We start from the raw sequence: 26,272 nt of genomic DNA on the forward strand, positions 1-26,272 counted from the left end.
CGGCCCGATTCATTCGTTAGCCACCTTTATCGGACCGCTACCTGAGGCGTTAGCAACAAACGTTCCCAACTAGCCAACTCATCCGTGCCGTCGGGTTGTCCGTCCTACAATAGGGCGGGTTTAGGGGGCGAGCCCTGGATTAACGGAGGCGTTGCCACGGCAACGGCGGGACCGCCGGATCTGCCTGAATCAGCAAGACCGGAGCGGACGGATGCGTGTCGGGTCCCAGGAGAAGAACCGGAGACGAGCTGGATCAGCATATACTTTATTCCATACATGAATGTATACATAGTATACAGGCGGGAACGTGGTCCGGACTCTACAACAGCAGCTTCAGGGGGTGGAACTGGACCCTCAGAACCAGAACCGACAGGAAAAACACAGACCTGATGTGTTTGTGCTCCACAGTTAGCTGGATGCTAACAGAGTTTCATTCAGGCTAGCAGAGGTTAGGAAGGTATAAACAACCTCAACATAAAACAAGATGTCGTTAGCAAAAACAGGTGTCCAGGCTACAGCTAGCTTGTTGCTACTTGACTCAACAACCACCATGCTAGCAAGCCTGGGATCAAGTATCATGTGATTTCTGTGCTAATGTATTATCTAGATTACTGAAACCGTCTGTACCTACTGTTGTTGTGATTAGCAACACAATCATAGACAAATGAGAGCTAAGCTAACAGGCTTAGCATGAGGACAAGGAGACTCCACTGCAGCTGCTAAGCTAACAGACTTTGTGCTAATGGTTTGACCTCTTGGGCGACGTTGGACAAACAAACAACCAACATTCAGGATATAGAAGACGTAAACATCTGCGCTAAGCTAGTTGTATAAAAAAAAAATCCTCTCAGATTTTTTTGGTCGCTGTTAATAAAAACTGGATCAAGTAAATCGGATACATGTGATCTTGGAAGGATATAACTGAGACGGGTCCGCTACAGTACTCGGATTCACAGTTTAGCAGTTTAGCATCCGCGGAGCTTCGACCTCTTCCGAGTTCTCTCCCTTCTGCTCCGGGATTCTGTTGCTGCTCGTACGTTGCCCGACGGCCACGGCGGAGGTAGTCTGACCACGGGACAAACCCAGGTATGTTCTGGCCTCGGGCGGCAGGTTCTGGTCAGATACTGGTCCTGGTGTCTCCCCTGGCCTAGCATGTCCTCAGGTAACACAGGTCCAGCTCCTGAGGCTTCCTCTTCCAGGAGCAGTGCTCTCTGGGCAGATTCACACCTTTTCCTGTCTCGCAGCGCACCTGCCGCCTTTTGAAGCCCCGCCCACAGGACTTGGAGCAGTGGGACCAGGTCCCGATGGTCCACATGGGACACGGATCTCCACATGCCCTCTCTGACTGGGGCCTCTCGGCGCTGTCGCAGTCCATGGCGGCGCGCTTGTCGGCGCTCTGGCACAGCACCGGCCGCCTCTGGAGGCCGCTCCCGCACGTGACCGTGCACGACTCCCAGCCTCCCGCCACCCAGCGGCTGACCGGCCTCTTCCCCATCTTCGGCTCCACCTTGTTGCCGCCCTCCAGGATCCTGTTGTGGCTCCTCTCCTCCTTCCTTAGCACCTTCTCCTCCTTGCTCTCCTTGGAGACGTAGAAGGTGTAGCGGACCCTCGGAGGCGTCATCTTCCCGACGGACAGAACCTCCACGGTCAAAGGCTCCTTCAAGGGCATGACGGCCTGGAGGGTCTCCACGGAGGAGGAGGTCCCGCTGTAGCGGACTAGGCTGCCCCTCACCAGCAGGTCTCGCTCGGCGGCCGACACCACGTAGTTGCCGTTCAGGATGTACTCGCCGTGCCGGTTCCTCACCGCCAGGTAGTTCTCGTCGCTCATCATTCCCTGGTAGCCGCGCTGGCGGACGTCGATGTTGGCGGCGCCGACGGGCAGCGTCACCACGAAGTTGTAGCCGTGACTGAAAGGCGAGAAGAGGAGCGTCACGACCACGACCACGCTAGGCCAGGCCAGGCTAGGCCAGGCCAGGCTAGCCCCCACGCCGCCGGAAGGTGTCGGATACTCACATGGGTTTGGTGAACATTCCGGAGACCTTCGTGCAGCCCTGGTTGTTCCCGCCACAAACGCCGCACTTGTCAAACTTCTTCCTGGAGTTCAGCTTGCCTTCGCATCCCGCCTTGATGCACTTCCCCTGGACGCACACGGAGGGCGTGTCGGGGGAGCACGGCGTCCCGTCCACCACCTGCAAGGTCGGACACGCCTTTGACTTTCTGCCTCTGTGTTGCGTCGCTACATTTAGCCGGTGGGGCTCTTACCTTCGGAGCGAGGACGTAGAAGTATCCGGTCCCGTTGGCGCGGCAGATTAGCTTGCACTGGTCCTTGTGGGATATTCCGGAGTATTTGGGGACCCAGACGACAGAGGAGCCGAGCCTGTTGGTGTTCAGGTTCATGCCGTTGAACTCCTCACACTGCTGCTCCCGGAAGCTCTTACCTGGAGATAAAAAAAAACCCAAAACGCCGACGTTGGGTAACGCAATATTTGGCGATCGTGTTTAGGGTATTCCGAATCGCTACGTGTTCTCCGGTGTCCTCAAGAACAGCACAGTTCCTCCCCTGAGGTGAACAAGAACCAGCTCTGGTTGAGCCACAGCAGCCAGCCAACTAATAAAGCTAATGCTAACCCCGGAGGTCGCTGCAAACATTCCCTGGCTGACTTTTCCGTACCTCATATTAGATTAAGACCGTGGCCAAATGGTCAGATAGCTTGTTGGCTCTTGGCTAGCTTGTACACTTGGTTCCAATTCCAGCGTGTTTTGCATCACTTTTCGCTTTAATCGGTACAACCGGTCTTTAGGGCGAGGGCCCCTCCCACGTGCTTGGCAGACGCACGCTATCTTGGCCGGGCTTTGCTAGCTCTTGTTGTTTGGAAGCGAGTCAGCTAATAAACTGCAAACTGTTTGAAAGAGCAGATGAATCCGCCAAACGAGCCTCGAGAAACCTCCCCGTTGCCCAGAAGTATCTGGATTTACGGGTTTTGCCTCATTTGCTAGTCACGATGGGGAGGAGCTACGTTAGCGGTTGCCCAGGCTAGCGCACCTGCGTCCGGACAGGGGTTGAGGTTGCAGGAGCGGTATTTGACACGGAGGCCGTAGCAGTATTTGCCTCCGTTCTCAGGCGTGGGGCTGTTGCACTCCCTCTTGGCTAGCTCAACTCCTCCACCACAGCTCCGCGAACAACCGGCGTACGGACTCCAGGCCCCCCAGCGCCCGTTCACCTGGATCAGGGTAAAACAGAACCCAAGGGCATCAGACAGTGGTGAAACTGGGAGGACTGGACAGGGATGTGGGGCACTATCTCACCTTAGCCTGGGCGGTGCTGTTCTTGGCAGTGCAGGATCCTCGGTGGCAGACCCTGCCGTCCCCGCAGCCGGTGCCGTCCGCCCAGGGAAAGTGTCTGGTCTGGCAGACCAGTTGGCCCTGGGCCTTCCCAGTACACCACAGCTTGGAGCAGGGCTGCATGAAGGGGCAGGGCTTGGAGCCGGGCCCGAAGGCCAGCTGGCACTGGCGGTGCAGGTTGTAGCTGAACCCGGGCAGGTTGTTGGGCAGAGAGAGCTGCTTCTGGGGCGGGTCCAGCAGACACTCCCCTGCAGAGGTCAAAGGTCAAAGGTCAGTCCAGGGGGACTTTTCATTGGTCATTACGGTTGACATAAGCTAGCTCTGGTACTTCCCGGTTCCTGATACTGGTCCCACTGGTAGTCTTTCCTCGTTTCAGCTTTCTCTGCTAAGAAAGTGATCTTTATCTTACTAGCTTTACTAGCTAGCTTTATAACTAGCTTTTTCCTGCTAGGTCCAGCTAAGCTGCCAAAGAGATTGAGTATCGGCTCCTCTCGAGGACTTTGTGTCACCGAGTTTATCAGCGAAAAAAAGAGAAGAAAGATCCGATCCAGAAGTTTGTCCCCATAAAAACGTCCCATTTTAAGTGCTGTTTGGAACCAGAGACTCCGTCTGTTTACAGTGAACTGGACTGAAAAGACGGTTTCGGATCCTCCTCGGCTCCTCCGCTAACCTCGCTAACGCTGTTTGAAACTATGAGCTCCAGACGTGAAACCTCCGCAGAATCATCTCCTTTTATATGTTTCCATTAGAAACACTTTGATGTCAGATCAAAGCGTCTCATATACGCTAGCTTACCTTAAAGCTACCACAGAACAAGTCCTGGACCCAAAGACGAACCAAATTACGTAAATTCCTGAAATTGGTTAATAACGCTTAACCACATTCAAGGTGAAGCTAAAATTAACCCTTTAGCTAAAAGTGAGATTGCTACCAGATGAGACAAATCCAGGAAGTGTTTACGGACCGTGACCCCTGTCCAGGAACTCGGTGATGATGGCGGCGCTACACACGGACCAGGGCCGGCTCCTGTCGATCTGGATCAGGGTGGGCGACATCATGTGGTTGTCCTTCAGCTTCCCGAAGACCTCCTCGCACGCCTTCACGTTGTCGTGGGGCATGTTGAAGACGTGTCCTGAGGGGGACGAGGCCATGAGGTCACCCAAGATTCCGACGCTATGCTAATATTAGCGAACGGGGAAACAGCGCGTGTTTGAGGGCAACGCCACCTCCGCTGGGATTTGGAGCTGATGTCATCGTATGGGAACGTTCTGGAGCAACAGGGAATTCAGTTCCAAGGAAATCATCTCGTGGGGGGGGTTCTGGTGGGGGGGGGGGTCTAGTTGGGTTTAAACATATTGGATCATGAGAAGTAATTACTTAACGTACGTAAACCGAGAGCTCTCCCGGGGCCTGCTGTTATTTTAAAGCCCCCTGAACCACGGCGTTTTTAACTGGTGTTTTTGAGGGTTGTCTTAGCAATGCGCGCACGTGCTCCGCTAGCTTTTTTTAATTTCATTTCGTAAAGAGGGAGTGGGAAAAATGCGTAGAAATTGGCATTTTAGCGAGGAGCTAGGGTTAGCGTATTCTCAGGAACTATCACTGCCCCATGACACAAAGCTTAAGCAACCCATAATATGCTATATGTTAGCATCACATAGAAAGGTTAGGATAGTCTAACCATATAAAAAACTTCCATGTCTCTTTTTTAGCGCTGGCTAGTTGGTTCCGCATCTGCATTGTTGAAACCGTGCCAAATCTCCCCCTTTGCCCAGAGACCAGATGCTACAGATGCTAGTTTTGATTGTTCCCGTAATTAGGATGCTAATTTGTAAACAGAACATCAGGTGTGTGCAATTAAGTCCAAGTGTTCGGACTTAAAACCGCTAAAACCGCAGCCTTGTACTTTTAGCTCAGCGTGAGACGTTGGATAGCAACCCCGTTAGCTTGCACGTACACGTGCGTAAAACCTGTAGAAATCATTAGCCGTGGGATCTACGCGAGCCTTAGCGCGAAGCTCATGTGAGCTGTTAGCGCGCTTCCTTACCGAGCTCGTGGGCGGCCGTGAACGCTGTGGGCAAACCGTCGTCCTCAATGACGGAGCAGCTCCTCTTGGGGTCGCACATGGTGCCCACGTCCGCCATCCCCAGAGTATCGCAGGTGGTGGCTCCACACAGATCCTGGGGACACGTGAGGGTTGAAGTTTGACCTTGACCTTTAGCGGGAACAGGCTAAGCCGAAGCACATGGGACTCCGCTTTGCTTATTGTTGCTACTTCTTCAAATATACCGAGCGACCCACCGCGGACTTCCTCTTGTTGTTTAGGTAAAGAGACCGACACGAGGGAACAGGTCCTTACCGCTAAAGCTCCGGGCATGCTAACGCGCAGATGTTAAAGTTTAGCTCGATGTTTACGTTTTCCACGATTATTGCGAATTAGTCAACACGCTAGGGCTCTGAAATAAGATGATAAGCACAGGAATTGCTCGGCAACGCTCATTATTAGCGAAACGCTAAGCGCGACCATCCTCCCTGCTAGCTCGGCTGCAGCCAGGTGGACCGCCGTGACTCATCGGAGGAAAGATTCCTGGAACCGTCCTCGCTCTTACGTCAGAATTCCACACGAGTGCAGAGGAGGAACTTGTCCAAGTCCTCTGACATTCCGTGGACGCCCTCCACCGTTAGCACTCGCGGTTTTCCCATCGCCACAGCTGCGCTCAGGATGTCCCGCGCGGACCGGCGGCGTTCCCACGAATCATTACCCTCGGTGTAAATAAGACAATCAGCGCTGACCTTGAACTGGGGGCTTTTAGCGTGTTGCTGCACCACAGAGGCGAGGGGAGCTAATGGAAAGCAGAGCCGGCCGGCCGGCGGCCTCGCGGGACTAGCTTTGATTAGCTTTACAGCTCAAAGTGGATGAAGACCAGCGAGACGTGGAGCCAGCTCTTGGTCGCTGGGATTTGCTTTTCCTGAAGTCCCGGTCGGAGAAACTGGGAAAACTGGCGTCAAACGGGCTCTGATGCTAACGCTAGCAGCCGACACGGCTATCGTGATGGTGATGCACATTGGACCTGTTTTCAGATGTTCTGGTTGAAGCCTCGAATTGGAGGACCAGGACGTTAGAATCATAACATGACCTGATGCGAACCCCCACCCCCCCCAAACTGAGATGTTTTCCATGTTCCTCTAAACTTTAAAACTCTTTGTCAGGGTCTCTGGAGGCCCTCCTGATCCCCCGAGGCCCCGGTCTTTGGCCCAGGTGCCCCTGCCCCCCCTGCCCCCCCCCCTACCTGCTTGGTGAACAGGACGGCCGTGTCCCAGTAGTCCGGGTGCTTGTCGCTGTGCTTGTTCAGCTTCTTCTGCCAGGAGCAGAAGTTGCGCAGCGTCAGCGCGGCGTTGCTGGAGACCTTGGGCCCCTTGTCGGCCCCCCCCAGCACCATGACGCCCACCACCACCACGCTGATGGGGTTCAGGATGCTGGGGTGCTTGTAGAGCCGGGCCACCACCGACATGAGGGTCAGCAGGTAGTGCTGCAGGTCCTCCCCGTGAGCGCTGGCCATGGACTCGTCGGCCACCACCAGGACCTCCACGAACCTGGGGATGGAGGCGAACCTCCTGGACCTGCCCGCCACCCCCAGAACCGTCTCGCTCAGGTGTCGGTACCTCTCCAGGGAGGCGCTGAAGTTGCCGCCGGGCGCGACGCCGCACCGGCGGGTCGCGCTGCCGCCCGGGTCGACGCGTCCTCGGCGGCTGATGACGTGCGTCCTCTCCGCGGGGTCTCCGGGCGCGGCGCGCGCGCTGCCGCCCGGGCTGATGAAGTATTCCATGCCGTCGTAGGAGAACCCCCCGCTGAGACCCCCGCACAGGCTGAGCGCCGCGAAGGAGTCCGGATCCGCGTTCACGTCGCCGGAGTAGAAGCAGTCGCGCAGGTCGGAGGCGGCGGAGGCGGCGGCGCGGCTCTCAGGCGGCGCGAGGAAGCCAGAATCCGGCGTGAGGCGCAGGTACAAATCCCGCGTGAAGGCTCGGAGTTTGAAGACGACCCCCCCATCCCCCGCCTGCTCCGCGCGCCCCTGCGGATGCTCGTCGGCCCGCTGCGGGCTGCAGAAATCCACCTCCAGGCACCGCACCGGTCCGCAACACAGCAGCAACTTTGTGAGGATCAGCAGGGCGCCGACGAGCGGAACCATCTCTGCGGGTCTGCGGGTCTGCGGGCACGCGGCGCGCACGGAGCGTCCTCAGAAAAGTTGCCCCCCCAGTTTCTCTCCCATGTTGCACCTTCTCCGCTCTGACCCGCAGCCCCCGCAGGCGCGGAGCTTTAAACCGGGAGTGTCAGGTGAAACCCGTGCGGGGAGAGAGAGCGCGCCCATTGGTCACGCGTCGCGGCGCGTGTGCGCGCGGCCACTTGTAACTTTCCAAATATTATTGTTGCTGCGCGGCGGGTGTGAGGGGGCATTAGCGCCCCCCCCCCCCCCGCCCAGAGCAGAGCAACAGAAGGGTGTCAATTCGAATATGAAAGTTTAGCTTCAAATTCACGCACGCGCGTCAACAAAACAGTAACACTACGAATTTGACTGTTAAAGAGAAACAAAAAGGGCAGAAAAACTCGCGAAAAGCATTTTTATCCTGAACAAAAGCGTGGAAATGTGGAAATGTGGCCGCGCGGCGCCCTCTGCCGGCGGCCGCGGGTCACACCACAAACACGTCTGTGGTGTTTTTCCGCCACCTGTCGGCGGGAAAGTAGAACTGCAACCGCGATTCTTCACGTCAGAAAAGAAGAGTTTAAGTTTATAACAAGATATTCGGTGTTTTCTCTAAACAAAGCAGGAAACAAACTTCACTTTAAAAACATGACATAATAATAATAATAATAATAATAATAATAATAATAATAATAATCATATTGTTATTATCATTATTATTGCTAATAAACAAAGGATCCAAACAAAGATGTGATTGATACTTGTCAGAGTTCACGGTGACGGTCACCCCCTGCACTTTTGTTCCATTGTGTGGGGGCGAGGGTGGGGGTGGGGGGTGTCGATGTCCTGCCGCCGCTGGGTTAATAATAGGAGCGGGTTTATTTCAGAAGGGGGGAGTGTCGCCCGCCCTCATTGGATCCGCTTTATCCGCCAGTATCTGCTGAAGTGCGAGTGGGAGGAGAGTTTCCAGCAGCCGAGGGTATCAAAAATAAACTCCCTCGTGTCCAGGGACGAGCAGAGAGTATAAATACCCCCGATGTGTCCAGACTGTAGCGGGGTTGGAGACTGGTACGACACAAGGGGACTTTAGGACCGAGACTGGGAACCAGTTTGAGCCGATTTGAGAGCGAGTTGAAGATGCGTTCCTGGCAGCTCGTCCTGCTGCTGTGCGTCACGGACGCGGCTCTCTGCGCCCCGTTCGACTCTGAGGATGTTCTACCTGTGCGGACGCGCAAAGGCGGCGGCGGGCGCCTCTGGAAGCGGAGCGAGGAGCAGCCGAGCTTCCTCCTCAGCGCCTTCGGGAAGGACATGACCCTGAACCTGGTCCCGGACACCAGCTTCCTGGCGCCTTCCTTCTCCATCCAGCGCCTCCGCGCCTCAGGTGCTGCGGTTCCGCGGAGTTCCGTGAACCGGACTGAGGAGAGCGCGGAGCAGCTCAGGGGCTGCTTCTACTCGGGGACCGTGGATGAGGAGCAGGACTCGTTGGTCTCCGTCAGCCTCTGCTCCGGCATCCACGGCTCCTTCATCACGGGGGGGACAGAGTATCTGATCGAGCCCAAAGTACGCGGCGCGCCGCGGCCAGACCCCGCGGAGCAGCTGCACGTCATCAAGAGGAGAACCTTCTCCAGGAGCCACCGCGTCCCCATCCTGTTCGACCGGGCGGCGGCTGAGAGGCGCCGCGGGGGGAGCGTGACGCGCGGCCGCGGCGGCGGCGGCGGCGGCGCGCGGAGGGAGGCGCGCAGGAGGCGCTTCGTCTCCGCGCCCAGGTTCATCGAGACGCTGGTGGTGGCGGACCCCAGCATGACCCACTTCTATGGAGATGAAATAAAGGTCAGACAGCTCGTTCTTTCCTGCGCACGCGCCCGAGGCCCACCTCAGCAGGTTTAACGTGGCAGATAAGATAAAAATACCGCCGACGTCAGCGGCCTTTTTCCTTTATTCCCCCCATAAAACGCGTTGGGTTCCCCGCCGGTGTCGGCTGGTTCCGAGGAGGAGACCAGACAGTAGAAAGGTGAAAAATGCCGCCGGTGTCGGCTGGTTCCGAGGAGGAGACCAGACAGTAGAAAGGTGCAAAATGCTGCAGCATTCCTCAGAACTTGCTCACCATTTGGCTCCACCAGGCTCGGCCCGTGTTTAGTCTGTTCCGTACAGCATTATCTCAGAAACATGACGTAAAACAGGAAAGTTCTGTCTGGTTCAGAGCCTCCCAGAACCACCCAGACGGGTCACACCAGGAACAGATCTGCTTTAGAACAGGCCAGCGTGATCCGGAACCGCCTCAATCCTCAGAATCCTCAGAATCCACCTCTAACCGGATCTGTTTCTCCTCTCCCTCAGCACTACATCCTGACCCTCATGTCCATGGCCGCCCAACTGTACAAGCACCCCAGCATCAAGAACTCGGTGAACCTGGTTCTGGTGAAGATGCTGGTGGTGGAGGACGAGGAGGTCGGGCCGGAGGTCTCCAGCAACGGCGGCGTGGCCCTGAGGAACTTCTGCTCCTGGCAGCAGCTCTTCAACTCCCCGAGCCAGAGGCACCCGGAGCACTACGACACGGCCATGCTCTTCACCAGAGAGGTGAGCCGCCGCGCGCTAACGTGCAGCGGCGCCGCCGCCGAGCACCACGCCAAACCGCTCAAGGGTCAAAGGTCACCGAGCAGATGGCAGCAAAACGTTCAGGTTAAAATCAGAAGGAAAAAGGCCTCAGAATTCCAACCAATCAGGCTGAAGCTCCTTCAGAGGCTGTTTAGCGGTCGCCTGTGTTAGCTAGCAGAGCTCGGGACCAGATTTTTAAAGATTTCTCCTGACCGATAAACAAACTTCGCGAGTCTCGGGTGACTCTAAATCAGTCCGCTCGCCAAAGTCCCCCCCGAGAGGCCAGACGAACTAAAATAACCACGGCAACGGGCCATAAATTAGCCCCTTTAATCAGGCGGGTTTGTTCTTTTAAAGCGGTTATCAGCGCTTCAACTCACCAAACGTCCTATTTGTCCCACATTCCTGGATGATCTGACCCCAGATCTGCTGCTGAGCCAAGCGTGCGCGACTTAGCGGTCGGGTCACGGCGGTCGAGGCGGCGTCCGACGGTGGAAACCGTCTCCGCCACACGGCCGCTTTGTTTTTCCTTCTCCGCTTTGATGCTCAGAGGACGGAAGGCTCCTCACGGATGAGCTGACTTTACAGCGGCCACAAATCAGCCCCAGCGCTGTCAGACGGTCAGCGTGCGGCGAGAGCGGGGTTAAGAATGTAAGCCGCCGCCGCCGCCGCTACTGTTGTGAAATTCAACCCTGCAGCTCTGTAGTGGAAACTGCTGCATTTCTGCGGGAGCGTCTGCAGCTGCAGCTCTGCACGCCGCCACAAGGCGTGCAGGCGTCACGCCGCTCTGTGGCGGCGGGTGGGGCGGGTCCAGATGCAGCGAGGCCGCAGCCCCGATGACCGCTCCCCCACCGCTGCATGCTAACATAACGGAGACACCGAGCTAACGTCATCCCAACGAGTGGACAGAAATAGGCGGGAAGTTTCATCATGCGTGCAACATTCCCTCCAGCTGGCCGCCAAACTTCTATATTTACTCTTTGGAGCACGCCGCCGTGTTTACTCGCCGCCGCCGCCGGCGGCGTTGAAGCCACCGAGCGTTCTAATGTTCGCGTGGCTGCAGACCGTCGCGGGGAAAGTTGGTGACGGAACATCCGAGAGGTTGTTACACCAGGCGGGGGCTGCTAGCGTCATAGTTACCCAGCTACAGCTAGGCTAGCATTTGTCCTAGAATCTTAGCGTGACCCTTTACTTGTGCTGCAGCCGCCACACGGGACATGTAGCATCCTTGCGCTAGCTTTAGACCCGTTTCAGTCGTGAGTTTCCAGCAACGGGATGAAAAACTGTCTCAGCTGAGTGTTTATGGGATGCAGCTGGCGGCCAGGCGACGTCCTCATCCTGGTCCATGCCTCCATTAGGGTCTAAGTGAATTAATAAACTCTGCAGCTCCTCCAAGTAAACAGTTTCTCCTCGAGAGCTGATTGAAACCATGAGCCCTTCGGGTAAACACGCATTTTATGAGCCCTCTTGCGTGAAAATAAAAGCGGTCACGTTTCGGTGGTTGCGCACATCTGCCGTCGCTGCCTTCAATAAAAAAAAAATAAAAAGGACTCGTCAGCTTTTTGCACCTCGCATCAGCGTCACGCTAACGTCAGCGCGGCTCTCTCACTGTTTCCCGCGGTGTGTTGCAGGACATCTGCGGGCAGAAGAGCTGCGACACGCTGGGCGTCGCCGACGTGGGGACGATGTGCGACCCCAAGAGGAGCTGTTCCGTCATCGAGGACAACGGCCTGCAGGCCGCCTTCACGGCTGCGCACGAGCTCGGTGAGGGCGAAGGATGCTATCACCACATTAGCATGAATCAAGTGCGACGTGGAGGCTAACGACTCCTCCTTTGGTTCAGGACACGTGTTGAGCATGCCTCACGACGACTCCAAGACCTGCCAGAGGCTGTTTGGGGACCTGGGTGGCCACTTCCTGATGGCCCCTGTGCTGGTCAGCCTCAACAAGACCGCGCCCTGGTCTCCCTGTAGCGCCCTCTACGTCACAGAGTTCTTTGACAACGGACACGGTAGGAAATATTCGGGGTCAACATGGCCGCCTGCCACGGCTCCACACTGTTATTAGAGCTGATTCAGAGTCAGGGGTGAATAAAACACTCTTATTCCTCCCACTGTGGCGTTTCCTGCCCCAGCAAGCCACGCCCCTTAAATTAGGGGTTGTGGGGATGGCCGCTCTCGCCCCGGGGCTCCTCTCCTCGTGTCGTGTTTTGCGTCTCATTGTTTGTATCCCGGCTCGACGGAGGATGAACCTTCTCTTTCCACTGAGTCACGCGCGGACTCCTTCCTGTCTCCCCCCCCCAACAGCCTGTCGGTGAAATGTGTTCTCTATCAGCTGGAAGAGGCCTCCACAGGAGGTCACGTGCGCGCTCATTTCGAGCGGCTGACGTCACCGTTGTTGACTGAAACTAAGGCTGAAGGGAGGAATCAGAGTTAGCGCTGCAGCGTTAGCCGCGAGATAACAAACCAGCCTCCTCGTTTCTGACCATGCTAACCGTGTCCACAGGAGACTGTCTGCTGGACGTCCCGGACAACACCATGTCCCTCCCCAGGGAGCTGCCGGGGGCCACGTACAGCCTGGACCAGCAGTGCCAGCAGGTCTTTGGGGAGGATTTCCTCCACTGTCCCAACAACTCCGACAACGACGCGTGCGGCCAGTTGTGGTGCCAGGAGGACGGAACGCATCAGTGCCTCACCAGGAACGGGAGCCTACCCTGGGCTGACGGCACCCCCTGTGGCCCCAACAGGACCTGCCTCCACGGGGCGTGCACGCCGACCCAGGAGGTGATGCAGCCGCTGGTAAGAGAGAACCAGAGCTGCAGATGTTAAAGCTGTTAAAGCGGCTAATAGGTTAACCTGTGGTGGCGCTCCTCTAAGCTAAATCCAAGCTAAATCCGGCCATTTTTATATTTCCTCGAGGAGCGTTTATAAATCTCCGCGTTTCAGTTTAGCTTGCCCGCCTTAATATCCTCTCCGCACGTGTTTATGGACCCAGACGCTCCGCCGTCGGGACGTTAGCTTAGCCAAATTCATTAAACCCTCTGGAAGGGACACCCACGTTCACGGGCAGCACGCGTTTTCAATTTGGGTCTGAGGGCTAAAGCACGGCAGCTTCCAGCAGCAGTGAGTGACACATGTGGCAGGAATGTGGGCAGGGGCAGACAGCGGGCGCGTGCCGAACTTCAACACGGATTTAGCCTGAAGCCGCGGCGTGCCAGCAGGCGGCGGCCTCAAACCCAACGAGCCCAGACTGTGGTTTCGGCTGCACAGCTGAGTTTGCCTTTGGCACCGAGCTCTGACCGACTGCTCCGCTCTGTTTTTTCCTGCCTCTTCCCTCCTCGCTGGTTCGCTGCAGGTGGTTGTGGACGGCGGCTGGAGCCTGTGGGGACCCTGGCGGCGGTGCTCCAGGACGTGCGGGGGAGGGGTGGAGTTCTCCTACAGGGAGTGCACCGACCCCGAGCCTCGGAACGGAGGCAAGTACTGCGAGGGTCAGAGGGTTCAGTACCAGTCCTGCAACACGCAGGCCTGCCCCGACCACAGCGGTGAGTTTTCTTCTTCTCTGATCACGCCCGACTAACAGATCATCTCTCGAGCACACGACGCCCCCTAGTGGCCAATGCTGGCGTCGGAAAATGATGAATAGCCAACTTCAAACCTTTGGTTTCTTCCCCAGCCAAGAGTTTCAGGGAGGAGCAGTGCGAGAAGTACAACAGCCCCAACTACCTGGACCACAACGGACACATGAAGGAGTGGATCCCCAAGTACGCCGGCGTCTCTCCCAGAGACAGATGCAAACTCTTCTGCAGAGCCAGAGGCAGCAGCGAGTTCAAGGTGTTTGAGTCCAAGGTAACGCTTCCCGAGTCGGGCAACGGAGGCGAACCCGTCCCGAGTGAACGAGTTTTACCGATCAGACCGCCTTTCCTGCTCCAGCAGGTGATCGACGGGACGACCTGTGGCCCCGACACCACGTCGGTGTGCGTCCAGGGCCAGTGCGTGAAGGCGGGCTGCGACAAGGTGATCGGGTCCAACATACGGGTGGACAAGTGCGGGGAGTGTGGGGGCAGCGGGATGAGCTGCAGGAAGATCACCGGCCTGTACAACAAAGAAATGTACGAGCGACCAGCCGCGGACGACCTTCTCCGCCTCCTGTAGCTAGCGTTAGCGTTGGGGTCGCTACCGTCTCACCGCTCTCTCGTTCTCCCCAGCAGTTACGGCTACAGCGACATCATCACCATCCCCGTCGGAGCCACGAACATCGACATCAAACAGCGGAGTCACCGCGGCCTCAAACACGACGGGAACTACCTGGCCATCAAGAGAGAGGGCGGCAGCTACATCCTCAACGGGAACTACTCCATCTCCACCGTGGAGCAGGACATTCCCGTCCTGGGGGCGGTGCTAAAGTACAGCGGCTCCTCCACCACCCTGGAGAGGATCCAGAGCTTCAGGCAGCTGAAGGAGGCCATCACCATCCAGCTGCTGACCACCGCCGGCGACGTCATCCCCGCCAAAGTCAAGTACACCTTTTTCATCCCCAGAGACGTGACCTTCAGCAAGTCCAAGGAGCAGAAGGCCCCGTCGCCGTCGCTCCACGTGATCCACCCGTTCGGCGTGCCCGATTGGGTGCTGGGGGAGTGGTCCGAGTGTTCCAAGAGCTGTGGATCCGGCTGGTCCAGGAGGAACGTGGAATGCAAGGACAGCGCGGGGTTCTCCTCCAGCCATTGCGACAGAGGTTTGAAGCCCACGGACATCAAGGCCTGCGGCGACCTGCCCTGCCCCATATGGCAGATGGGGCCGTGGTCGGCCTGCTCGCGAACTTGTGGCCACGGGGAACGCCATCGGAGCGTCTTCTGCATAGACTACACGGGGAAGACCGTCGAGCCGGAGAAGTGCGACCCCAACAAAAAACCCCAGCCGGTCTCCACGGAATGCCACAACAACGAGTGCTTATGAGGAACGCCTGTGCGGGGAACTTTACGTCCAGTCGGTTTCGACGGCGATGGATTATCCATCGGGCCCGGAAACGCCACGGTGACCCCGACGGCGAGCCAATGGTCTCGCGGTCCGTCCGTAATTCACCCAAATATGCTGCCACCATCAGGTGACGTTGGACAACCACTATTGAGATTTAAAATAATGGTGATCTACCTCAGGATGTACATGTGCTATCTGCTAGCCCCGCGTCTAAAACTAATCTTTTCCCACCTTTCTGGCTAAAGTCTTTTAATTTAGCCACAACGAGATCATTTACCTGCGCCGCAATACTCCAACACAACCCAAATAAGCTCTTGTGTGTCGTCATGGAAACTCGGATTTAGCTGTAATTGCGTTAAATCGTGGCTGCAGCATATAAACTAAACCGAACTGATCCACCGGGGCCCCGTCGAGATGTTTACTGGTCGACCAGATGAGTTTGTGTGATTGATTCCCGATATTTTACGCCCCGTTTTACTTTCGGCGCTAGCATTCTTGCTACATCTGGCAGTAGTCAGGGCTACTGTAGCGTGTCAAAGCTAACTAGACGAGTAGATTTTATGGGAGTTAGCTGCTGCGTTAACGGAATTAGCCGCAATAATTTCCAGGAACCCCACAACCGTGAATTCCCCCCCACCCGGTGGATTAGCAGAGTCTCAGCTGCGTTGCGATACTGGAACGCACCATTTTGATGGAGGGGGGAGGTGTTATTATTAAGTGATGGACTATATTATCTCTTGTATATGAAAGACGCCCATTAATTTTATTCACTTCCAGACTTCACAGATGTGTATATTTGATTTCCTCATTCCTGTCGTTGATTTGTTGTAAAACTAAAGAGCATCGGGCCGATATCCCTTCAGTGAAGGACCATACTATTTTATAATTGCAGCTTCCTTTTTAGCTATTTATTTTTGTAAAGATTTTTACATTGGACGTGTAATTATCACGGCTGCTGTCATTGAGATTTTGTCTATACGAAAGGTCAAATAAACACATATATGTCAAATCCTGATCCTTTATCGTCTGTACTTTGGTGGGTCGGGGGCAACGGCAGCGATACTGCGAGCAGCCGGTTCAGACAAACGTTCAGGTTTTCCATATTTGTCCATCGCATGTTTTACGAGCACCGCGGGCCATTAAAAAAACCCACCAATGAAGGCCAGACAAGTGGAATTCTTTTAGGGCGTTTGCCAGCTTTTTAAATGCAGAGTGAAGCGGGTTTTATTGCTCCCATACTGGAATAAATTCTCTGCTGAGACGTCTTTAACAGACAACCTATAATAACACACTCAGCGGGGAGGATTATTCACAGCTGAGTGGGCCGAGGAGATGTTTTTATGTACAGATAGGCCCACAATATGATGCACAAGCCTGAGTGGTCTGCTTCCATCAGTCCTCCCCGTGTTTGTGGATGTCCTGACAATAATGGTTGAGAGGCCAATGCAAGGTAAAGAATGGTTAGAATCTACATTTATTGAGAGACATTTTGTCATTTCAGTCTTGATAAGACCTCGGCCGGTGCGTAAATATCAATATTGGTCTTTAATAATAAGAGAAAAACGAATCTAGATGAGGTTCTGTGCTGCCAGATTTCACCAGAGGAATAAAAATGGTTCTTTCCAACATCCCTAAAGATGAAGAACAGTAGGGGATGGTGTAAAAACGTTGCACAGCTGCGGGAAGCGCCACGGGAATGGTCCAATTTGTTGGGAAAAGTCGGAATTCCAGAGCAGCCGTCGCGGCTGAACGCGACACTTCCTGGGTCGGTACCGTTAGAGGCGCGCGTTGCATTGTGGGAAAGGACAACGGCGGGCACAAAGGAATGGAAAGAAAAACAAACCCGCCGCTAAACTTTCAACCTGCACCTGTTGGGATGTGAATTGGGCCCGGGGTTAATTGGGTGTTTCTGGCGGCTGGTGGGCGGACGACAGCCGGAGAAGCGGGGGGAATGTGAGTGATCGGAGGGAAGCGGCAGAGCGCACCGCTGTCCTCAGCTACCGCTGCTTTATTTGTCAGCCGAGCCGTTAGCGTCCAGAGGCCCAGACACAACCACTGGCCCCCTTCCGAGAAGGTAAATCCCCTTCCCCGGCTCCGCCCGACAGCGTTATCCCAGATGCGAGCGCTGCCGTTCGGCGACGTTGTCGCCTGCGTTCCGGTCTTGTCAAAGAGACGAAGTGCGTCGTTGTCGCTAGCGCTAGCTCGGGAGCTAACCGCGGCTAGCCGCCGTACAGCTGCGTCGGTTTCACCGCGGTGGAAACGGAAACTCGGATGACGGGACTTCAAAATAAACCCAAACAGCGAAGCGGAATCGGCCGCTTTTAGTGTCCCTTTAAAGGCGGAATATTTAAGATTGTATGCGTGTGTACATCTTCGAGAACGTGCGGGGTTTATAGACACGTTTAAGAGTAAAATTCAATGCTTTTCTTTGCCATTTACGTCACGTGAGCTTTATTTTGAAAGCCAACCGGATGTACTCCTCCGCGGCTGCGTCAACTTGTGACGACTAGCAAGCGTTTGCTAGAGTGAATAAATTAAATCCACTTTCCTGTAGTTTTATATTGTGACACAAACGTGCGTGTGCAGCCTTTGTCCTCTCGTGTCCCCCCCAGAATTCCGCTTCAGTGCGTGACGATGCAGATCTGCGCTGATATTCTTCCATAATATGATGGAAACAGAGGTGCCAGGTTTGAGGCTAACGTTACGCCTCCCTGCCAACGAGCCCCCGAAACGGCTCTTTTTGGTGGCTTTTCCCAGTTCCACGGACCCAAACATGCCAGTGTTTTAAAGCTTCTTCACTCAATCCATGGATCGTTATTATTCCCTAAACACAGCATCAAGTCACTCCCTTTATTTAGCGACCAGGTGCCCACTTGTGTCACAGCAAATGTGCATTATTTTATGTTAAAAAAAGGAATCCAACTCGCCATAAAGTTTGACTCCACCAGGTAACCATTGAAATCGCTTGACTCTGCTAATGGGATAACTGGGGCCTGGGAATGTCTTTTGAGTTCCATCTTGTTCACAATCCGCAGCTTCTGTGTTCCCCGGGCGGCAACAGGTCCGCCGTCTGAAGTGTGTTATTTCTGATGGATTATTTCTCCACGGCTTTAAGTCAGGTATGGGTCTTTGGATGGGCTTCCAACCCCCCTCCCGCTCCTCCCGCACAGACCTGATCCATAACTCACTCCCCCTTGGCTGAGCCGCGGCAGCGCGGAAGCGAGTGTACTTTTCCTTGGGCCTGAGCGTGAAGCGGAGCGAGCGCTCCCTGCGAGAGCCCCTCACTTCAGCCTTTGTTTGATGGAAAATCTCATGCCTCAGAGAGTCCAGACAGCTGCTGCGCATCCTGTAGTGCCCTGGCCTCCACATGGGGCTGGCTCGCATCGCTGCGCATCTGCTTTGATTGTTCTTACGTAACCCGGCGTTTTGTCCCCCCCCCCCCCCTGTTCCGTACCCTCTCTTAACCTCCCCCCCAAGCGCACCTCAGTCCATCACCCACCAGCGTTACGGCGGGACGATGTGGCGCAGGCTGATGTCTCTGTTTCCACGCCGATCTGACGTAAATCCGAAGTTTTCCCTCCTCTAACTCCTCTGCAGGACTTGGTTCCGGCTCACAGGAGACCCGACTCCACCATGGGGGCGAAGACCTTCACCCACAGCTCCAGCTCCCACAGCCAGGAGATGCTGGAGAAGCTCAACGCCTTACGCAACGACGGTCACCTGTGCGACGTCACCATCCGGGTCCAGGACAAGCTCTTCCTGGCCCACAAAGTGGTTCTGGCCTGCTGCAGCGAGTTCTTCCGCTCTAAGCTCCTGGGCCGGCCGGAGGACGAGGACAAGTTCGTGCTGGACCTCCACCACGTGACCGTCAGCGGCTTCGCTCCGCTGCTGGAATACGCCTACACGTCGACGCTGTCCATCAGCACGGAGAACATCATCGACGTCCTGGCGGCGGCGAGCTACATGCAGATGTTCGCGGTGGCGAGCACGTGCTCGGAGTTCATGAAGTCCAGTATCCTGTGGAGCCCGAGCAGCGGCAACAACGGCAGCAACGGCAACATGGAGGTGGACAAGGCGCACGAGGCGCCGGCGGAGAGCGCCTCGTCCAACTGCGCCATGACGCCGCTGGACGGCAGCGTGTCCCCCGTCTCCTCCGACTGCAGCGTGATGGAGAGGAACGTCCCCGTGTGTCGCGAGTCTCGGCGGAAGCGCAAGAGCTTCATGACGATGGCGTCGCCCGAGAGTCCGCTCAAATGCAGCGCGCAGATGGTCACCACCTCCCCGCAGATCCCCAACCCCTCGCCGTCCTTCTCCGACGGCGCCGCCCAGCCCATGGAGTCCTCCCTGGCCTTCCCGTGGACCTTTCCCTTCGGCATCGACAGGCGGTTCCACTCCGACAAGGCGAAGCTCCCGGAGAGCCCCCGCTGTTTGGATCAGGGCGCCGCGGGGACGTCGGAGGTGGTGGTCGCGCGGCGCCTCGGCGACTATCTCGCCTGCGAGAGCTCCAAGGTGGCGTCGTCGCCGGTGGCGGCGGAGGAGGAAGACGTGAGGGTGAAAGTGGAGCGCCTGAGTGACGAGGAGGTCCAGGAACCTCCGCAGCCGGTCAGTGCCTCTCAGAGCTCCCTGAGCGACCAGCAGACGGTTCCTGGAAGCGAGCAGGTCCAGGAAGAGCTCCTCATCAGTCCGCAGTCCTCGTCTATAGGTATCCGCGTTTCACCGCCCCCTACAGGTGTCCGGTGGTACTGCAGCATTTGAACTGCCGATCTGACTAATTCTCCCCCCCCCCTCCCCGCAGGATCGATGGATGAGGGCATGTCTGAAGGTTTGCCCTCCATGCAGAACGCCCCGAACAGCGGAAGCCACGCCGAGGATGACGAAAGGTGCGTCCCGAGCAGGCGTTTGAAGCCACGCCTCATAAATTTAGGCGTCCCCTGAAGTGCCAGAACAGACGACGCACTATGAGTGAGTCCTGCCTGCCGCTGTGATCGACTGACTCTGACGGCGTCTGTGTTTCAGGTTAGAAGGGATTCAGTACCCGTATCACCTGTACATCAGCCCCTCGGCCCGGTCCAGCACCAACGGGCCCGACAGACCCTTCCAATGTCCCACCTGCGGAGTCAGATTCACACGCATTCAAAACCTGAAGCAGCACATGCTCATTCACTCCGGTAGGTCCCCGGAATTAATCCGTCAAAGCCGGTTCCCACCGCTAAGCTAACGTTGGTGGTGCAGCAGGTTTCTGTAGGGGCACTGATGCATTCTGGGAAACCAGGTGTTAGCACGCTGCTGTACGGATGCTAACCCCCCCCATTCCGTCCCATCTTCCCGCAGGCATTAAACCTTTCCAGTGTGACCGCTGTGGGAAAAAATTCACACGGGCCTACTCCCTAAAGATGCATCGGCTGAAGCACGAAGGTAAACGCTGTTTCCGGTGCCAGATTTGTAGCGCCACATTCACGTCCTTCGGTGAATATAAGCACCACATGAGGGTCTCCCGACACATAATCCGCAAGCCGCGGATTTACGAGTGCAAAACGTGCGGGGCCATGTTCACCAACTCTGGCAATTTAATTGTACACCTGAGGAGTCTGAACCATGAGGCGTCCGAACTAGCAAACTACTTCCAGAGCAGGTGAGGAGTCACGGGGCGCTGGCCCCCATCATTCACTCAGATCCCACCTGGATCAGAACGTTACTGCAGTCTGGGTTCTAGAACCGCGGGTCCATTTCACCCTGTCGCTGCTTCTGTTCTGCTTTCTTTTGCTTCTGTCGTGACTGAGATGACTGACGGGAGGTGGAGGCGTGTGTGTCTGCATTCATTCCATTTAATTCCAGGGCCCAGCTTCACTTTTTTCTCTTTCTACAGGAAGTGGATGGAAATTAAGGTGGTGGATGGGAATACGCAGCTGTTAGCTTAGCATGTATAGCATAAACGGGGGGTAATATAACAAGTATGCACCGTCAGGAACGCTCAGTCCCTTAAACCGCCTGTCCAGATCCACCTGGGAAGGTCAAAAACTTAGCATCATTATGCTAAGCTAAGCAGCTGTCTTGGCATTAGCATCCTTCCAAACGTTTGGTATCAAACTTGAGGCACCGTCACACGTGCTTTAGCGTTAGCGTGTGTGTGTGTTCCAGCATCTGGCCACACAGCAGCTTAATGCACCTTAAGTGTGTTTGTCTCCACGGAGATGGATTTTCCCCGATATTAGCTTTAAACAGTAGCCGCGGCGGCTGCACAGCCGGGAGTGTTTTCGCTCCTCAGACTTTTCCACTTCCCAATCAACTCGAGCCCTCACAGGTCGGCGGCGCTCGAGCGCGGACGCCGACTCCCGGGTTTTTACGGCAGCAGGTCTGGGATCGTAACGGCCTGGAAAATCCTCTCAGCTCCACATAAAACAAAGGAGACTCGGAGATGGAAGCTGCTGATCGCGCAGAGCCGCTCAGCTGTCATCTCTGCCCCAGAGGGGTTTAATAATTAAAAGTTTCCACGAGCTGCTTCTTTCCTCTGTTATATAACAGGAACGGTCAGGAGCGTCTGGGAGTTGTCGGAAAAACGGGGAGAAAAGGGGGAGCGGCTTTAGCCTCCCAGAGGAGCTAGTGCTAGTTTAGTTCACCTGTGTGTGTGTGTGTGTGCGCGTGTGTGCGTGTGTGTGTGCGTGTGTGTGTGTGTGTGCGTGTGTGTGTGTGCGTGCGTGCGTGTGTGCGTGCGTGCGTGTGTGTGTGTGTGCGTGTGTGTGTGTGTGGTGCTTTCAAACCATCTCAGAGGCCTAAACGTGGCCTCAACGTATTTAAACGATAGTTTTGGGTGATATTTCTGGGAAAATGCTGAAGAAAAAGGCCTGTGTGGGTTCCAGAAGGACTCATTGTTTCCGTCTTTGCAGTGATTTCCTCGTGCCCGACTACCTGAGCCAGGTTCAGGAGGAGGAGGAGGCCTTGGGAGTCCAGTATGAACTGGAGGAGTCCCAGCATCCCAGCGCCTTCCCGGGCGGCTGCGCCGCCTCCTCCGCCGCCGCGGCCCCGTTAGCCTCCTCCTCCTCCTCCTCTTCCTCCTCCTCCTCCTCGGTCCACTTGCCCGTCATCGCCCAGGTCTCCTCCTCCACGCAGAACTGTGAGAACTTTACCGACTTCCGTTCGCCGGAGCCCCTGGACCCCCTGGAGGTCCAGGGGTCCCCCAAGGCGGACGTGGCGGCGGAGGCCAAGACGGACAATGGCGGAGGAGCGAGTTCTCCGGACGAAGAGCGGCGGCGCAGGCAGCTGGCTTCCATCACCGCGGAGTGATCCCAGCCACCTCCCCGCCCCCGCTGACCAATCACGCCACACGGGAGGACGTGGGACGAGCGAGGCGGCGATCGGCCCGCCTCCGGCCGTTAGCCCCACCCCCTTTTTTAGCAAAGTGCCTGAGAGTTCCTGCGTGAGCCAGGCGGCCGCCGGAGTCTTTGCGAACTGAGCGGAATCAACGTGATCGTGGTGTTTGACCCGTGGTGACGCTAGCTGGTCGGGCCGGGACGGCGTTCCCGGGACGGCGTTCCCGTCAGCGGCGTCGCTGAAGTGTTCAATGTCTTTATTATCTATACTGCTAACACTTGTCGCTAGTTTTGTATTTGGATGCTGGTTGTCAGCTGTTGTGCGTACGACCGTCCGCTGTGTGCATTTCTTTTAGCCACTCCCCTTTCGCCTTTCCCTTAAATCGATTTTAAAAACTTGAAATGAGTCGACTCGATCATCTGTATCATAAAAATTAGCTTCAAAAGATCAAAACTTTGTACGTTTCTCGTCCAGGTTGTAGCGTTTTCCTCCTCGACGCTAATGTAGCATTTATGTACGAGCTCAAGTGGTCAGAAGTGTTGAGATTATGATTATTACCGTCACATGTTTTTGGGTATCCCTCGTCTCCATTAGCAACAGCTAGCAGCCGATGCTAGGGGTCATCGGCTTACCCCCCCGCTAACCCCGAGTTTAATATTTTCTGGGGTTAAAAAGACGTTGCACTCCCCAGATTTGCACAGCATAGCGAGAGAAAAAAAATAGCAGCTACAAGACACTAGCATTTAAGAAAATCCTGCGTTTTAAAACCTCCGAGGAAGATCGCTAACAGAAATTGGGAAGAAATCTAAAGCCAGCGCAGCTATCTCAGCCGCTAGGTGTCACGTTTTGCACCACGAAAGCTGCGACGTGTTTTTTTTTTTCTTTTTCGCAGCGTAAAGGCTAAAGTAGCCGTTGCCCCCATCATTCACTGAGAGCTGTCTTAATCCCGCCGGCGCTAGGTGCCGCGCTGCCCGGTTTAACCGGCAGAAAATCATCGTTCCCGTAGGACCAAATATTGTCGGATTTCGCAGCGGCAATCCGTAGTTGCACACGGATCAAAGAGATAATCGTTGGATTAAGTTGTTTAAGAGGCTAGCCTTAGCTAACGGACCTATCGACCCCAGTTGCACAATGGCCGATTTTAACGAGAAAATTTTCTATCCTCCATTTCTACGTCCTGCTTTTCATCCATTTTTCTCCGATGTCTGTAAACAAACTAACCTTTTTTATATAGAAATGCTGCTGTTTGTCAGAAAAGTGCCCAGATTATTTTTGTGAATCACTGTGTGCAATAAATGGACGCTAAGTTTGTGTCGAGATGCTAACTCATAAAAAAAGAAAAGAAAAGAAAAAAAGACGAATGTATTCTCTCGTGTCCTTGAAATGTGACGGAAGGTCAAATCAAAAGAGGCTCCGCCCCCGTTAGCTAAAGCATGTGCGTTTGACGGCGCGGGGTTAGCGTCGGTTAGCATGCCTCCTTCTCTTCTGCCCGTTTGTGTGCAGTGTTTTCGGAACATGCCTTTTTTTAGCGTAAACTCGATGTTGTAGAACGTTTTTCCAGTCCGAAGATAAAACCGCGGTAGCTGTTTATATTGGCATATATATATAGATATATATATATATATGTAAATGTGTGTGTGTGTGTGCGTATATATTTCTATACACACTGTATTTTTGGTGACTTTTGTATCTTTGCTGTTTTCTGGCATCTTCCGATATTCTTGTTAAATGTGAATAGAGGCGTTTAGTTTGGGGGCGTGGCCAACGTTGTGACTGTATATAAATCTATAGAAAAGTACGTACACTCACACGCTGTTGCATATCCTTTCTACTGTTGACGACCACCTGACAGGTGTTGTGTTCCGTGTCTTTGATACTGTATTTAAAAGTGGGCGGGGCCAAGCCCTTTGTGGTGTTGATTGTTTTAACTGGATCGTGTTGAAAAGCCGACTCTGTATTTTGGACTTTGTGGTTGTTCTTTGATCGTGTTCTGGCTCTGATGTCCTGTTTTCCCTTTGAAATATATAAATATATCATTTTTTTTTTTTTTAGTACCAGATGTAAATAAAAAACTAGTCTAAACCCGTTTCTCTTTGGTCATCGAGGGGAGCCGGTTGGTTTGTTCAAGTCGGACTAAACCAACTCTGCGTAGCTGCTAATCGCTTCGACTTAACGATGGATGAAACTCGACTCCGCTAGCATGCCGCCCCCTGCTAAACCCCGCCTCCTGACCTTCTGTCAACACCCATTTTCCCCTGAAAGGCTGATCCGATTGCTCCGGGTCGCCTCCAGCTGCTCCGCCTTTGCTTTCGGTAACTTTGCTAATCGACTTTGGCTAGCATCGCTAGCATTGGCATCTGGTGTCAGGCAAAAACGGCTAGGTCTAAGCTTAGCGTTATCGGTGTATGCGCTACTCGCTTTGATGGGTAAAAGGACTTTAATGTAGTTTAAAGAGCGCCACGCCCACCAGGAGGCGGGGCTTCCCTTCCCTTCTTATTTTCCGATGATTTGAGGATTCCGGGTCGCTAATGGGGCTAATTTACTCCCTTTATACCGAGCTTTTGTTGAGCCGAGGAAGGGACATCAAAGGAAAGCCCGTCTTCCGAGAACCGTCCCTGGAGACGGAGAATATTTCTGATTCCGATTATGTAACGATCCGAGACGGAGCGTTGCTGAACGCCGTTGACTCTGGACGCGCCGCCGCTCCGTTGCGTAACTCCGGGCCTTCGCTTCGGTCCCGCGCAGCCAAAAATGCGTTCGCAGCTTGTTTACGTTTGGGGGGGGGGGGCGTTTGATTCCAGCTGCCAGGAAAAGAAAACGACTGTCACATATTCCCAATCAACGTAGGGGTCGGATCGAGCGGAACGTTCCACGTGTGGCGGCCGTCATCGGGCGCCAGTCGGACACTGGAGCTCCGTGTTGGGCGGAATGACCTCAGGGCGGCCGGACGCTCCCGACGTTGCGAAATCTATGTTTTTAACTTTCCAAGGTGGAGGCAGCGTTGACAGACATCCCCCTTTTCCACAGCGTGTGTGTGTGTGTGTGTGTGTGTGTGTGTGTGTGTGTGTGTGCCGCACCACAAACACGTCCACTTCATTCACTTACAGTATTATGTCAGTTTCCATTCATTCCTGATGAGCTTCCCAGACTTGTGCTGGCTGTTTGGTTCTTTCCACTACGGCTCCGGACCTTAATCTTCCTCTCTCGTGTCGGAAAACCCTCAAATTAGCCAGACACGGAACATCCAGCCGTCATTCCAGGGTAAAATCCTCCTCGATCACGTGACGTCCCACGGCGGAGCGGCTACAGGAAGGAAGAGGAGGTGAACACTCTGGGAAGGCTGTGCTGACGCCCCCGGAGGCCAGGGAAGGACAGGGAAGAGCTCCGGGATCCTTTGTTTGGATCCGTGGATTTCCGAGGTCTGTCAGCACCCCTCCTGCCCTCGTGATGGAACGTTCCACTGGGGAACTTCCTGACACCAGGGTGCTACTTGGCAGCTACCGACGGGTCACCGTAGTTTTAAAGAACAGACGGTATTCCCGGAGTTGGGAATGTCGGGCTGTGGCGGGTTGGGGATCCTCTGTTGCAACTGAACCATGTGATCAGGCGGCGAGTCGAGGGAAAACCGTGTCGTCCGTGTCGTGGATTTTTGACCATGGTTAGCATGACGCTACGCGGTAGCTACCAACACAAGACGGTGGCGTAGGGTTTTACGTTAGGCCCCGCCCATCTCGTGCGTTACGCCTAAACAGCGTATTACGTTAATAAGCCGACCAAAGTCATCCCAGATTTCTTCATTAGCTTGGAAACGTTTTTTCCCATGATTCCACTTTGTCTCTACGAAATATGTTTCCTAGC

The 26,272-nt window shown here is 55.0% G+C and overlaps 3 protein-coding genes across 7 annotated transcripts; 2 read left to right on the forward strand and 1 right to left on the reverse strand.

The window, feature by feature from the left end:
• Positions 1-249: 249 nt before the first annotated feature.
• LOC101072208 (A disintegrin and metalloproteinase with thrombospondin motifs 15) lies at positions 250-7,771 on the reverse strand. Its single transcript, XM_003977020.3, has 8 exons — positions 6,630-7,771; positions 5,387-5,519; positions 4,307-4,474; positions 3,307-3,590; positions 3,044-3,221; positions 2,263-2,438; positions 2,014-2,189; positions 250-1,907 (listed from the first exon to the last, which is right to left on the reverse strand). Exons 1-8 carry the CDS (start codon positions 7,524-7,526, stop codon positions 1,148-1,150), a joined length of 2,772 nt encoding a protein of 923 aa, XP_003977069.2. The 5' UTR covers positions 7,527-7,771; the 3' UTR covers positions 250-1,147.
• Positions 7,772-8,288: 517 nt separating this feature from the next.
• On the forward strand, positions 8,289-16,121 carry LOC101071992 (A disintegrin and metalloproteinase with thrombospondin motifs 8). Of its 4 annotated transcripts, none has more exons than XM_029843655.1 (9): positions 8,289-9,368; positions 9,876-10,115; positions 11,765-11,897; positions 11,977-12,144; positions 12,639-12,931; positions 13,488-13,674; positions 13,806-13,978; positions 14,063-14,241; positions 14,338-16,121. In XM_029843655.1, the coding sequence occupies exons 1-9, from the start codon at positions 8,676-8,678 to the stop codon at positions 15,083-15,085; spliced, it is 2,814 nt and encodes a 937-aa protein (XP_029699515.1). In that variant the 5' UTR covers positions 8,289-8,675; the 3' UTR covers positions 15,086-16,121. The 4 variants fall into 4 exon arrangements, with proteins under 4 accessions (XP_029699515.1, XP_029699517.1, XP_029699516.1 ...); XM_029843657.1 differs by having other exon boundaries at positions 8,348-9,368; positions 14,066-14,241; XM_029843656.1 differs by having other exon boundaries at positions 8,353-9,368; positions 14,341-16,121.
• Positions 16,122-16,885: 764 nt separating this feature from the next.
• Positions 16,886-24,496, forward strand: zbtb44 (zinc finger and BTB domain containing 44). Of its 2 annotated transcripts, none has more exons than XM_003977018.3 (6): positions 16,886-17,180; positions 18,704-19,808; positions 19,902-19,986; positions 20,123-20,274; positions 20,438-20,738; positions 21,991-24,496. In XM_003977018.3, exons 2-6 carry the CDS (start codon positions 18,740-18,742, stop codon positions 22,385-22,387), a joined length of 2,004 nt encoding a protein of 667 aa, XP_003977067.1. In that variant the 5' UTR covers positions 16,886-17,180; positions 18,704-18,739; the 3' UTR covers positions 22,388-24,496. The 2 variants fall into 2 exon arrangements, with proteins under 2 accessions (XP_003977067.1, XP_011616392.1); XM_011618090.2 differs by having other exon boundaries at positions 20,438-20,521; positions 21,991-22,158.
• Positions 24,497-26,272: the final 1,776 nt, after the last annotated feature.

Source organism: Takifugu rubripes, chromosome 11 (assembly GCF_901000725.2).
Source record: "Takifugu rubripes chromosome 11, fTakRub1.2, whole genome shotgun sequence".
NCBI lineage: Eukaryota > Metazoa > Chordata > Actinopteri > Tetraodontiformes > Tetraodontidae > Takifugu > Takifugu rubripes.

Bases quoted from the DNA above. Each gene is read 5' to 3' on its own strand.
- LOC101072208 (XM_003977020.3), bottom strand. From the start codon at position 7,526: ATGGTTCCGCTCGTCGGCGCCCTGCTGATCCTCACAAAGTTGCTGCTG. The intron at 5,520-6,629 runs GTAGGGGGGGGG...ACGTGTCCCCAG, and splicing joins CCGTCCTGTTCACCAAGCAG to GATCTGTGTGGAGCCACCAC. The intron at 3,222-3,306 runs GTGAGATAGTGC...ACCCTGATCCAG, and splicing joins ACAGCACCGCCCAGGCTAAG to GTGAACGGGCGCTGGGGGGC.
- LOC101071992 (XM_029843655.1), top strand. From the start codon at position 8,676: ATGCGTTCCTGGCAGCTCGTCCTGCTGCTGTGCGTCACGGACGCGGCT. The intron at 12,932-13,487 runs GTAAGAGAGAAC...GGTTCGCTGCAG, and splicing joins AGGAGGTGATGCAGCCGCTG to GTGGTTGTGGACGGCGGCTG. The intron at 14,242-14,337 runs GTACGAGCGACC...CGTTCTCCCCAG, and splicing joins GGCCTGTACAACAAAGAAAT to CAGTTACGGCTACAGCGACA.
- zbtb44 (XM_003977018.3), top strand. From the start codon at position 18,740: ATGGGGGCGAAGACCTTCACCCACAGCTCCAGCTCCCACAGCCAGGAG. The intron at 19,987-20,122 runs GTGCGTCCCGAG...TCTGTGTTTCAG, and splicing joins CACGCCGAGGATGACGAAAG to GTTAGAAGGGATTCAGTACC. The intron at 20,275-20,437 runs GTAGGTCCCCGG...ATCTTCCCGCAG, and splicing joins GCACATGCTCATTCACTCCG to GCATTAAACCTTTCCAGTGT.